Raw genomic sequence first — 13,888 nt, forward strand, 5'->3', positions numbered from 1 at the left:
ACATAAAAATTAATAGAGTAAAAGTAGAGGTAAAGTCAACCATAATTGATTGATAAATTGATTGAGATCTGGAGGAAAAAAAACGGGGACAGGAGCGGCATGACGGAACATGAAAATCGGGAGCATTGACGATCATGACGCAGCAGAGTCGGAGAAGCAAGATATTCCCCATCCATGGCCTTATTTAAGAGATTTATTTTTATTTTTTTAATGTTGTTGGCTCCAAAATGCACGCTGGCAAATGACGACGACCTGCGCTCGAGCGGGGATACAAAACTATGACACTCCAGTTGCAAGGCATAGACTTAGCCTCTACGCTATGCCACCCATTTTTTTCTTCTCAGTTCAAGTACTACACGTTAATAAAAGAGGTAAACTCTTATTCCGAAATTTTTAAAACAGGTATTGTGTATAATAAAAAAAATATATATGTATATGTATATGTATATATATATATGTATATGTATATGTATATATATGTGTATATATATATATGTATATAGCCCAGTGTTACTGCCCACCCTAGAACTGTCACTGGCTTTTCATTTCACACTGAAACACTATTGACATTATTTCAGCATTAAAGGAACAACAGTTTATAAATTTTGCACTTCTAGAAAAAAAACATATGATCGACCCCTTGCTCAAAAACAGGAGTTCACCTCCCTCTCGCTGGATGCGTCGCATAGTGGTCCCACTGTTCGTGAACGCGGCATGTCGCACCAACGAAGAAGAAGCAAGCAGCCAACTGCAGAAGCATCAGGCCGTTGTGGTTTTTCGCAGCAGTGTCATGGCGGCGGTGCGAGGCTTAGGGGTATTGGTGAAATCGGACAGCGGCTCCGACCGCTCCGACTCCTCTGACTCCGAGTCCGACAGAGGTGCCCGCGAGGCCGAACCCATGGAGGTGGAGGAAGGGGAGCTGGAGGCGGAAGACATCTCCGTCAACCGGTCCTTGAAGGAGCTGCTGACGGTAGGTGTCCGCAGTTGGGCCTCACCAGACACGGCGCTGGCGTCTATTCTGCGTCCCGAGGAAATGTGCGGGTTAGCCGGCCTGCGTTAGCAACGACCTTCCCTCAGCCTGAGAAACAATTGGTGCCTGTTGTAAACATCAGTTTACTGCATTTACTGTGGGTTATTTGAGTCACGTTGGGACGCGGCTGGCAAAATAAAGTCACGCGTTTCTGTCACTTGTTGCCTATTAGCATCATCCTGTGGCGTTGCCTCCAAACTCCCTTCAGGAAAGTGCTCTTTCAACGTTCTTCGCATGTTTAAGAGCTCAAGCGCTTGGTTGTTCTTGACACTATTAGATTATTCCGTTGTGATGTCTAACACCCATTAATTCGGCTTATTCACAATTAGTATATGTATTATTATTTATCGGGTTTTAAGGCTATTTCTGTGTCGTTGCTTCCCTTCGCTCGCGTGGGCTTTGGTCTAAACAGTTTTAATTTCTCCGCTACTTGCGGCGTTAGTGACATAGCGAATTTAAACGTTTGAGTTGAAGGGTTACTATTCGTACTGATTGAGTTTAGTGATTTGTGTGCGACGAGTGTTTACACTGGGATGAATTAGGGTTTGTTTTTAAAGTTAGAAGTCTTCCCAAGATCTTCCCTTAAATTCAGGCATCCACACATTTGTGGCATCATACAGTGGCACCATGGACAAGTGGTTAGCACATCTGCCTAAACCCAATTTATAACGTTCAGACTCGAGGCCAACAATCAATTGATTAATCAACAACTAATCGATTATCAATTTAACTGACAGCTATTTTGATAATCGATTAATCGTATAGAGACCTTATTTAACTTAAAATGAACTTAAATCCTTGGAATTTCAACCTCTCAATGATAGCAACTCTGTTTCTGTAGTTCTCCATGAAAGCAGACTGATGTGCGTTTACTTTGGAAAACAATGATGCATGATGATGATGGTAAACAATTTTGGCTATTTTCCTACATGCCCAAACAAGCAATTGAATCATAATCCATTTGTTTGTGCATTTTCAATTTGAAATAACAATTTGTTTTGTTTTAACAAAGGGATGGGAATTAAAAAATTTAATCAGATTCATCGATTAATCCCAAAAAATTTACAGATTAATTGATTATTAAAATCATTACTTGCAACCTGTGTTCAGACACTTAAAATCTAAAGTTTCGATTTACTGTTGCCCAAATTAAACAGTACCAGGAATTACAATGTACTGCTGTATTTGGTCACTCATTGATTTAGCTGGTTATTAAAATTTAAGCCTTGGCGGAGGCTTGTCCTTGTTTCTACTGCATTGTTTGAGTTCACTCTTCTGGCTCTTATTGATTGAAGATCAAGTTCCCATCCAGGTCAGACCCACGAGGTCGCATGTTTGTCACAAGTGGTGATTTGTTCTCTTCGCAGGATACCAGCAGGCGCTATGAGAACAAAGCTGGAGCCTTCATCACCGGGATTGATGTCAATTCAAAGGTTGGGGGGGAAAAAAAAGAAGACTGCTCCACATGGATGCACATTCTCTGCGGTTATACGTTGAGTGACGTGTTGATTGTGTTTCCACTAGGAGGCCATCGAGAGGAAAGAGAAGCGAGCGAGGCGTTTCCACTTCCACGGGGAGGTGAACGCCACTCAGCGCAACATTTTCCTGGATAAAGATGCTGTAAAGAAAGGTAAGAAGTCACGTAGACTGCAAAAAGTATAATCTAACCAATCTGAAATATCTCAAATTAAGGCAGAATATACTTGTTTGCCAAGATATTTCTTCTTTCTCATTATAATGGGGTGTGGCTGTGTTCAGAATTAACCACTTAGATTCAAACTCATGTTGAATGGAAGTCAGCACACACCTGCTACCAATTAAAGTTCCCAGTTACCACCAAATAAAGTTCAGATGTTCTAGTAGACATTTCCTGACATTTTTGTCGTCACATCTTAGAACTCAAGCCGTGGTCTGCAGAAAGCTTCCACAGTATCAAAGGTAGGAGTCAGGAGAAGGGTTACAAAAGCATATCCAAGGATATAAATGTACCATGGAGCACAGTGAGGACAGTCATCATCAAGTGGAGAGAATAGCAATATTTGGACGTTTCTCCAAAATCTATGAAAAGACTAGAAGAAAACTGGTACGGGAGGCTGCCAGGAGGCCGACGGCAACCTTGAAGGCTGTGCAGGAATTTCTAGCAAGTCCTGGCAGTTGATTACATTACATTACAATCACCCATCTTTTTCATATGCCTGTGCTATGGGGTAGGGTGGCAAGACGGAAGCCTTATCTTCCACAGAAGAAAATAATACACTTAAAGTTTCCCAAATGCATGTGGGGAAGTTTAACCTTTTTGATCATAATTCCCATAAGGTATGTTTGGTGCAAACACAACAGTGCTCATCACTTGAAGAACACCGTACCAAGAGTTGAAGAATGATTGTGGTGGCTGCATCATGCTTTGGGGCTGTTTTTCTTGGCTGGAAATGGGGATATAGTCGAGGTGGAGAGAATTATGTTCCAAATACCAGTCAGTGTTAGTGTTAAACCTTCGGGTTTCTGCTAGAAAACAAAAACCATGTCAGCAAAAGCCTATTAGAACAGCTGATCTTATTTTGGGATTAATAAGAGGCACTTTAAATGGTGGCACGTGTGCTGAATTCTGATCAACATGAGTTTGAATGTGATTGGTTAATTCTGAACACAGCGACATCCTGTTATAAGAGGGTGGGACACTTGTGCAACCACTATCTCAGTTGTTTATTTTAACTTTGCTTTGCTAAAATATTTATTTTTTTCAAATGGGTTGCACAGGTTAGAGGGCACAATGGTGAAAAAAGTTTTGAAATTATTGATCTTGGTCTAATTTTGTTACATCACAAAAATGAGTTTGTAGCCTATTCCTTTTTTCATTACTTTTTTTTTTTTTTTTTGGCCATATAAGCGCTATGAAAATGGATGGTGAACTGCTGAGGTTAATGAATCTTTTTTATGTTGTAAATGCCTTCAGCCATCCCCAAAATTCGCATGGAGGCCGTCCACGTCACGGGCGTCGATGACATGAGCACCCAGGACGTCTTTGGGTACTTTAAGGAATATCCCCCCGCGCACATTGAGTGGATCGACGACACTTCCTGTGAGCATGCGATTAACCAAATATTTACTTGGTTGTGTAATCTCACACATGATGGGTGGGCAAGCACTCCAGAGACTAACTATTGGTATACAAGCAATAAAAAGTGCATTTTTCATAATATGAACCCTTTAAATTAATACCTGTTGGTTTCCCCAGGCAATGTGGTTTGGCTGGATGACAACACGGCCATCAGAGCATTCATCAACACCAGCCACATGCCTGAGCCTCACGCTGTCGATACGGGAAGTGTCCACCAGACGGGCAAGCCCAGCAAAAGTCAGTAGAGAAGCAAACGATTCCCCAACAGGGTCTGGACAAATGTCTTGACGGGAGGTTTGATCGCAGTTTGTCGGAGTCGAGGGTCGGACGATGATGTTGACGATGACGACGAAGAGGGTGAGGTGGATGAGGAGGTGAAGAAGAGCAGTGAGGAAAGCGCGAAAGACAGCGATGGGGAAGCGGAGCACACGGCGAAGGTGCAAGCTGCTCAGGTAACTGTGTTTTTTTTTTTTTTTTACACGAATATTTACAGAAATTCTGACTTGACTATAGGGATGTAACGTATATCTATATCTCACGGTTCGGTTGTGTCACGGTCTTACGGTACGAAAATTATAGCAATATCGTGTGGAAGCTCACAGTATCGCGGGAAGACTCACGGTGGCGCATGCTGGAGATCCGAAAGACCTCTCTTTCTTGCCGGCCGATTGCTTCTTGAAGGGCTTTAGTAGTTTCCCTGCAGGTTTTTGTGAAAGACTTCAAACCATATATTACTTTGCACGTCTATCCAATGTTTACATTCATATACATTGAAAATACTATTAATGCTGCAACAGTAATCATGCTATGCTCATAATAACAAAACTGTCCATTGAAATTCTGGTCACGAGTTTGACAGTGTCATCATTTTTATTTATATAGAAATTTACATGGAATTGGGATAAAATGACCTGGGACCACAATCACCAAACTGACCTTCTGAGCCACAATATTCATTATGATCATAATTTGGCATATTCAAAGTTTAAAAGTGCTAAAAATTGTATCTGTCGAGGTGTATATTCTGACATTGTGACACATTTCCTTCTCCTATTACAGTTTTTATTTTATTTGTTGCATGGTATATGAAATGTGATTATGTGAAGCAGTCATTTGAACTATGTACTATCAATATGCTGGAAGACCTTAAATTTGACCCTGGAAAAGAGAAAACATTTGTTCTTTATACAAATAATAAACTAACAACAACATGATGAAATGTAAATGCCCCCTTTGCACAATGGTCATTGCACCGGACTATTGCAATGAGTCATTCGAACTGCTTTAAGTGCTAGAGGACTCTGCATCTTTTTGCACAATTGTCAAAAACAAAAATGTACCGGCATTACCAGATAACTGACAACCCTTTACTGCTCAGTGACTGTTTTTATTTTATTTTTTTGTCAATGTCTTTATGTCTCAAAAGTGTTCTCTGTCAATTGACTGTCTGTTGTCGTACTAGAGCGGCTCCAACTACCGGAGGCAAATTCCTTGTGTGTTTTTTGGACATACTTGGCAAATAAAGATGATTCTGATACTGAAATACATTTTAAAAGATTTATTTGTTGCATTATACAACCCCAATTCCAATTAAATAAAATCAGAATACAATTTGCTGCAAGTCATGTTCAACCTATATTTAATGGAATACACTACAAAGATATTTAATGTTCAAACAGATAAAGTTATTGTTTTTAGCAAATAATCATTAACTTGGAATTTGATGGCTGCAACACGTTCCAAAAAAGCTGGGACAGGGTCATGTTTACCACTGTGTTACATCACCTTTTCTTTTAACAACATTCAATAACTGTTTGAGCACTGAGGACACTAATTGTTGAAGCTTTGTAAGTGGAATTATTTCCCATTCTTGCTTGATGTACAGCTTCAGCTGTTCAACAGTCCGGGGTCTCCGTTGTCGCATTTTACGCTTCATAATGCGCCACACATTTTCAATGGGAGACAGGCCTGGACTGCAGGCAGGCCAGTCTAGTACCTGCACTCTTTTACTATGAAGCCACGCTGTTGTAACACCTGCAGAATGTGGTTTAGCATTGTCTTGCTGAAATAAGCAGGGGCGTCCATGAAAAAGGCTTTGCTTGGATGGCAGCATATGTTTCTCCAAATGCTGTATGTACCTTTCAGCATCAATGCTGCCTTCACAGATGTTACCCATCTTCAAGTTACCCATGCCATTGGCACTAACACAGCCCCATACCATCACAGATGCTGGCTTTTGAACTTTGCGTCCATAACAGTCTGGATGGTTCTTTTCCTCTTTGTCCCAAAGGAAACGACGTCCACAATTTCCAAAAACAATTTGAAATGTGGACTCGTCGGACCACAGAAGACTTTTCCACTTCGCATCAGTCCATTTTAGATGAGCTCAGGCTCAGAAAAGCCGGCAGTGTTTCTGGGTGTTGTTGATAAATGGCTTTTGCTTTGCATAGTATAATTTAAAGTTGCACTTACGGATGTAGCGTTGAACTGTATTATTATTATTCCTACTTAACTGGCATTGGTTTTCTGAACTGTTCCTGAGCCCATGTGGAGATATTCTTTACACATTGATGTCGGTTTTTGACGCAGTGCCGCCTGAGGGATCGAAGGTCACGGGCATTCAATGTTGGTTTTCGTCCTTGCCGCTTACATGCAGTAATTTCTCCAGATTCTCTGAACCTTTTGATGATGTTATGGACCGTAGATGATGAAATCCCTAAATTCCTTGCAATTGTACGTTGAGGAACATTGTCCTTAAACTGTTCAACTATTTTCTCACGCACTTGTTCACAAAGAGGTGAACCTCGCCCCATCTTTGCTTGTGAATGACTGAGCAATTCAGGGAAGCTCCTTTTATACCCAATCATGGCATCCACCTGAAATAAGAACATTGATAGATAGGATATAAATTTTACATGAACATAAATAATAGATGCTAATAGATGTTTATCATTAATATTTTTGTTGATATGATCTCAGGGGGATGACCTGTCGCAGGCCGAGACACAATCTCTGCTGAGGAACGACCTGCGTCCTGCCATCAAACCCTTCAAAGGAAACCAGATCCTTCTGCGCTTTGCCACTGAAGGTCTCTCCTCGAGATGCATCTCTGTCCTACCACGTGAGAAAGAGCGGATGTCTGAACTAAACGAGAATTTTTTTATGTTCTACTTCAGATGACAAAAAGGAGCTGGGTGCTTCCCGCCGCAGTCGTTACTACATGAAGTATGGAAACCCGAATTATGGCGGCATGAAGGGAATCCTCAGCAACTCCTGGTGGGTCCAAACACCTTGTCACCATTTAGAATTTCAGTCGGAATCGAGCCATGCCGCTAATAGTGGAAAAAAACACAAGTAATTGACGCATGATAAGGACATGCGCTTCGGAGGGGATACGAACCTCCTGGTTGCAGGAATTACACTTACCCTCTGCACCACACTGGCCCACAAGATCCAGTAATATTAGTCTTTTTTGGCAGAAGATAAAGAATATATGACTGAGTATTGTTAGAATGTCTGTCTACATGTTTTGCTGCACCGTTTGTTAACATATCCTTTGCCTAAACTATTGCCTAATCTATCAAATATTGTAAGTGATTTCACAAGTAGCCAACCGTGATTGGTGGGGGAACTTAATAGAGAGTTGTAATACCTATGGTGTGATTGTCAGCTTGTGTGTTTTTCCCCAGGAAGAGGAGGTTCCACAACCGACGGATCCAGCGAGACGTCATCAAGAGCAAGAAGCCTCTCATTGGCGACAGCATGGGACACACTCCACCGTACACACATCGACACTCTGGTATTTAAAAGAAAAAAACAAAAAAAACTTGCACAGCAAACAAAACATTTAAGTTGTGACTCATCCGTGTAAAGAAAACAACCAGGAAAGACACCACGACTGACAGACTTCTCTCCACCTCAGCCGACCTGGTCAACCTGCCTGAGGAGCCCATCAAGGAGGAGGAAGAGGAGGAGGAAGACTACGCCGATGAGGACATGGACTCAGACGACCGGGTGGTAGAGTTCAAAGACAAAGGAGACAAAGGTGCCCTGTCCTCTCGACCCCTGCCGGTGGGGCCCCGTAGCAGCCTGGAGCGGTCGCCGCCCCCCTGGTCCGAGTCAGATGAGATGGACTACGACCTGGAGCTGAAGATGATCTCCACGCCGTCCCCGAAGAAGAGCAAGAAGATGACGATGTACGCTGATGAGCTGGAGGGCCAGCTGAAGAGCATTAGGTCAGACCTGCATCATCACTATGTAGCTGTTATGCTTAGATGTTAGAGGTTGCCACAGTTGCCTTTAAATAAATAATCTAATTACGCCTTTAAAAGTAACATTGGAACGTTACTGATTACTTGATTTCAAAAGTATTATAAGGCGCCCCGTCCATTTTGGAGAAAATTTAAGACTTTTAAGTGCGCCTTATGGTCGTGAAAATACGGTAAGTTAGATTCCAAGTTAGGTCTGGAAGGAATCACCCATGCATTCCCTGTATAGTGAGATATCTTGATGGACACCAATAGTGGCACTTTAGTCTATGTGATGTGATGTCAGCCAGTGCTGATCCAGTGTCTTGTCCTGAGCAGAAACAGGGTGGGAGAGTCCGCATCACAAAGCAGGGCAAAGTCCCCGTCACCCAGCAAGGTGACCGACGTGCGGCAGCTGCTCGAGGAGAAGCGACAGGGGCTGTCCCAGCAACGACAGGAGCTGTCTCAGCACAGACAACAGCCCCCGGCGGTGAACAGCGGGAAGACAGGTAAGCCCCATAACTGGTTTACAATGTAAAGCACTGGTGTCAAACTCATGGCCCGGGGGCCAGATCCGGCCCGTTGCATCATTTCATGTGGCCCGCGAAAGCAAATCGTATGCGTCAACTTCATCTCTTGCTAAAATACAAAAACTGCAGATTTAGATTTAGCAAGCATTCAGTTTAGTTTTTTTTTTTTTACCAATCCCCCTTTAAAATAAATTTAAAAGGTATTACTGAAAATTTATAAAATGTTTTAGTTTTTAAATCTAGTTATCCGTTAATTTGTTGTGACTATGCAATAATATTTGGGGATCATACATTTGTATGGGTTTATATTAAGGATGTTCAATACCACTTGTTTTCGGACTGATACCAGTTCAAGTACTCACTGATACCAATACGACTAGTACTTTTGATATATACAATTGCAATTCACACAATGACAGATAATTGTGAACAAAGATCTTTCATTCTGATCAACATAATCATTCACTGATGTGTCAAAAGGTCGCAGTGTAGTGCCAACTATTGCCCATTAGGACTTTTTCAAATTTTTGTCAGATTTAAAAAAAAAATTTTTTTTTGCCTTAAGTATCTGTGGCTGGTATCGACAGCCTTCACAAGTACCTTGAAATGAGGCCGGTATCGGCCCAATGCCGACACCTGGTATCGGAACCCGCCCATCCCTAGTTCAGTCATAACGGCCCTCCGAGGTAAACCATACCTACGATGGGGCCCACCACAAAAATTAGTTTGACACCTCTAGTGTAACGGGAACCAGCCCTGCCGCGAATAGCAAAAATCTGCCAGTTATTGACGCTAATGTTTATAATTTCCGATAGATGCCGCAAGGTGGCGGCAAAGCACTAGATTTGTCTAAAAGAAACCCCTCACTTCAACATAGTCCTTTGGTACAAAGATGACACAAAATTAAGCCCCTTAATTCACTTCAACATATCTCATTGGCACAAAGATGTAGTCAAACCAATGCTTTTATTTCTTTGCACAATAACAGTAAATAGGTGTTTTTGGAGGTTAGGTTAAAGAAAATACCGAACCACAAATATGCGGGGGTTCAATTTACAGCGTTTCTCCGCTATATCGTGGTTTATCATGCGCACCCACTGCTCTATTTTTTTTTAAGCGATTTTATTTTTTAGGCATTTTTACAATATGCTTACTGTACTTTAATGTCTTTGTCCCCAATGCACTTTTCAGCCATTTATTGTTCGGCGAGAGAACAGTTAAATTCAGAATCAAACTCATGCAGAAGCTGCTGCCAGCCACAGCTCTCACCCAGACACTCACCGGCGTTAGTCGGCACCCCTACCCCACGCCCTGCCTCTAAAAGGCACATGCATGTGCACAGACACGACAATTTGTACAGTATTTTCTCTACATTATATGCTTGCAATTCGTTTCCCCCCAAAGAACATTTGCAGTGGGGCAGCGGTAAAGTTTAAAATAAATAAATAAATAAATAAATTAATAAATAAATTATGGTCACTGTACTGCAGATTTTCACCTGTCGCGGGTGCGTCATTAGGATTCGCAATTTCCAGGCAGGACATGCCCCACTGCAATATGATTGGCTGCTTGCTTACTGTACTTTAATGTCTTTGCATTGCATGTGGGAATCAGAGACACAGTCCCCAATGCACTTTTCAGCCATTTATTGTTCGGCGAGAGAACAGTTAAGTACATAATCAAACTCATGCAGAAGCTGCTGCCAGCCACAGCTCTCACCCAGACACTCACACAGACTCACCGCCGTTAGTCGGCACCCCTACCCCACGCCCTGCCTCTAAAAGACACATGCATGTGCACAGACACGACAATTTGTACACTATTTTCTCTACATTATATGCTTGCAATTTGTTTCCCTCCAAAGAACATTTGCAGTGTGGCAGCGGTAAAGCTTTAAAAATAAATAAATAAATAAATAAATTATGCTCTACTGCAGATTTTCACCTGTCGCGGGTGCGTCATTAGGATTCGCAGTTTCCAGGCAGGACACGCCCCACTGCAATATGATTGGCTCCTGTATTACAGGAAAGGCAGGCTGGGGAGATGGAACGAGATGCCCATCACAAAAGAGAGAGGGGGAAAAAAAAAGATGTTTATGGTTTGGTTTAGGGCTAGGGTTGAGGCTTAAGGCGGTTTCCAATGGGTTAGGGTTAGTGGGAAACATTAACGCCGCCACACTTAAGTCACATGATACTTTTTTCGTCTGGAAGCAGTAGGGTATGTTCTAGAGCACAGGTGTCAAACTCGAGGCCTGAGGGCCTGATCCGGCCCGCCGCATCATTTTGTGTGGCCCGCAAATGCAAATCATGTGCATCGACTTCGTTTCTTGCTAAAATCCCAAAATTGCTAAATGTCTTCACTTTTAAAAAGACTAAGCTTTTTTTTTTTTTTTTTGCCTATGATTGTACTCTTCTGATATTTCGGGAGAGGTGGGCAGCCCCCTCTCAAGTCAAGATGAGTCAGAAAATCGAAAAGAGGATCTATATATATATATATATATATATATATATATATATATATATTTTTATAATTATTATTTTGCCACGCTGTTGTAACACATTTAAAATATGGCTTGGCATTGTCTTGCTGAAGTAAGGAGGATGTCCCCAAAAAAGACATTGCCTGGAAGGCAACATAAGTTGCTCCAAAACCTGTATGTACCTTTCAGCATTAATGGTGCCTTTACAGATGTGCGACTTACCCGTGCCATGGGCACTAACATACCCCCATAGCATCATAGATGCTAGTTTTTTAACTTTGAGCTGATAACAATCCGGATGGTCCTTTTCCTCTTTGGCCCAGAGGACAGGACATCCCTAACTTCCAAAAACAATTTGAAATGTGGACTCGTCAGACCCCAGCACTTTTCCACTTCGTGTCAATCCATCTCAAATGAGCTCGGGCCCAGATAAGCCGGTGGCATTTCTGGGTGTTGTTGATGTACAGTATGGATTTGGCTTTGCATGACAGTTTTAAATTGCATTTGTAGATGTAACGACAAACTGTGTTAACTGAGAATGGTTTTCTGAAGTGTTCCTGAGCCCACGTGGCAATATCCTTTACACAATGATGCCGTTTATTAATGCAGTGCCGCCTGAGGCATCGAAGGTCAGGCATTCAATGTTTGTTTTCGGCCTTGCCACTTACGTGCCGAGATTTCTCCAGATTCTCTGCATCTTTTGGTATTATGGACCTTAGATGATGAAATCCCTACATTCATTGCAATTGTACATGGAGAAACTGTGGACTACTTGCAGTTGTTGTTCACAAAGTTGTACAGTTGTTCACAAAGTGAGGAACCTCACCCCATCCTTGCTTTTGAATAACTGAGCTTTTCGAGGATGCTTCTTTTATACTCATGACACTCACCTGTTTCCAATATACTTGTTTTAAGAATGGATACCAGCAAATCGATGGTGTGTATTATACGTGGGGAGAAGAGAGGTCAAAGAGAAATTTCCCCAGCAGTTGGGAACATATCCCCCCACCATAAATGGGGTTTCACTGTAATGCGACAGTCATTTCAAATGGTACGCTGGCAGATGTTTCGCTGTTGATGTTTTTAAAGATGTCCGACAGCGACTTGGGAAGAGGCGCTACTCCCCTGAAAGAAGGCACTCTCCCTCCCCCATCTCCCCGAGAGACTCGCCTCACCCCACCAGAGAGCCAATCAGTGATGTGCACCGCCGACTGGGTGTTGTCAGCCGGGACAGAGGCGGCTCATCCAAGTCATCCAAAGACAGAAAGACGAGTGAGTACATCATACGTCCATCCATCAATCTATTTTCTGTATCACTTGTCCTTATTCGGGACATGGGTGAGGTGGAGCCTATCTCAGCTGATTTTGGGGGCGAGAGGCGGGATACACCCTTGACTGGTTGCCAGCCCATTGCAGGACAATTTAGAGTATTCAATGAACCTAACCTGCATGTTTTTGGAATGCATGTATAGAAAATGGATGGAATTTTGAAACTTGGTCCAAATTGAGTGGAAATAAACGGGTGAACGAAGGAAGTTTCCACCCATTTGCATTTTAATGATGAAAACAAATTATGTAGTCTTGCCTGGTCTTAAGTTTAGGTGGTAATTTACTTAACATAATTTTTATTTTTTCTATTGTGCGCAGGCAGCCTATGGAGCCGACTGGGTGACAAAGAGGAAAAGACGGGAGAGCGCGAACCGAGCAGCGGGTCGTCGGGACTGTTCTCGTCGTCACGGCGCAGCAGGAGACGCAGAGGGAAGAGAGAAGAGGAGGGCAGGGAGGAGGAAGGCGAGGAAGAGGACGACTCAACGCTGCAGAAGGTGTGGGGCGCCATGATCAAGAAGAAGCAAGAGCGCCTCAGCCACAAGTTGAAGAAGAGCCGGCTGGACAACCTGCCGTCACTGCAGATTGAGATCAGTCGAGATAGCAGCGAGGACTCTGATGCTTGAGACTAAAACAATTCAATATCGTCTGGATTTCATTGTGGCGCATAGTCAATCCTGTACATGGATGGATCACTGAGAGAATCTGCTTGGCACATTCTCTGGACCCTCCAACTGGTCCCGCTGGCCCTCCTGTGTCACATTGTTTATTTTAATACAGAACATCCAATATTTGCTTTGGGTGGCATTCAACTTTACTTTTTATATTTTGAATTCAATTTCCTTTTTGAAGAACTTTGTACAGGTAACAGAACAATGCCGTTTTTTATGAAAGGACCATTACCCCGTGATGTTGTTTGATGACATGAGGTTAATTAGCAAACATTTTGATAAGGTAATCGTTTTTAGCGTCATGGGAAGCTTCTCAAACGGGACCTAATGTTTTATTTCATCATCACTGAATAGTCATTTGTGTGTGGAACAGTTGTCGACCTGTCTAATACACACGAGGCCTGCCATGCAATTAAAGAAACAAATAAACCGCAGAGGAACAAAACATTTAACTCACAATACTAATTTTGTATCATAATAAAGTTCC

At 42.4% G+C, this 13,888-nt stretch overlaps 1 protein-coding gene across 1 annotated transcript; it reads left to right on the top strand.

The window, feature by feature from the left end:
• Positions 1–737: 737 nt before the first annotated feature.
• On the top strand, positions 738–13,524 carry ncbp3 (nuclear cap binding subunit 3). The gene is made up of 13 exons (XM_061702693.1): positions 738–970; positions 2,398–2,463; positions 2,555–2,660; positions 3,984–4,109; positions 4,266–4,385; positions 4,455–4,600; positions 7,128–7,236; positions 7,325–7,424; positions 7,838–7,947; positions 8,071–8,383; positions 8,735–8,904; positions 12,494–12,676; positions 13,052–13,524. Exons 1-13 carry the CDS (start codon positions 791–793, stop codon positions 13,354–13,356), a joined length of 2,034 nt encoding a protein of 677 aa, XP_061558677.1. The 5' UTR covers positions 738–790; the 3' UTR covers positions 13,357–13,524.
• The last annotated feature ends 364 nt before the right edge of the window (positions 13,525–13,888 follow it).

This window comes from Phycodurus eques, chromosome 17 (genome assembly GCF_024500275.1).
Source record: "Phycodurus eques isolate BA_2022a chromosome 17, UOR_Pequ_1.1, whole genome shotgun sequence".
NCBI lineage: Eukaryota > Metazoa > Chordata > Actinopteri > Syngnathiformes > Syngnathidae > Phycodurus > Phycodurus eques.

Bases quoted from the DNA above. Each gene is read 5' to 3' on its own strand.
- ncbp3 (XM_061702693.1), top strand. From the start codon at position 791: ATGGCGGCGGTGCGAGGCTTAGGGGTATTGGTGAAATCGGACAGCGGC. The intron at 2,661-3,983 runs GTAAGAAGTCAC...AAATGCCTTCAG, and splicing joins TAAAGATGCTGTAAAGAAAG to CCATCCCCAAAATTCGCATG. The intron at 7,425-7,837 runs GTGGGTCCAAAC...GTTTTTCCCCAG, and splicing joins GGAATCCTCAGCAACTCCTG to GAAGAGGAGGTTCCACAACC.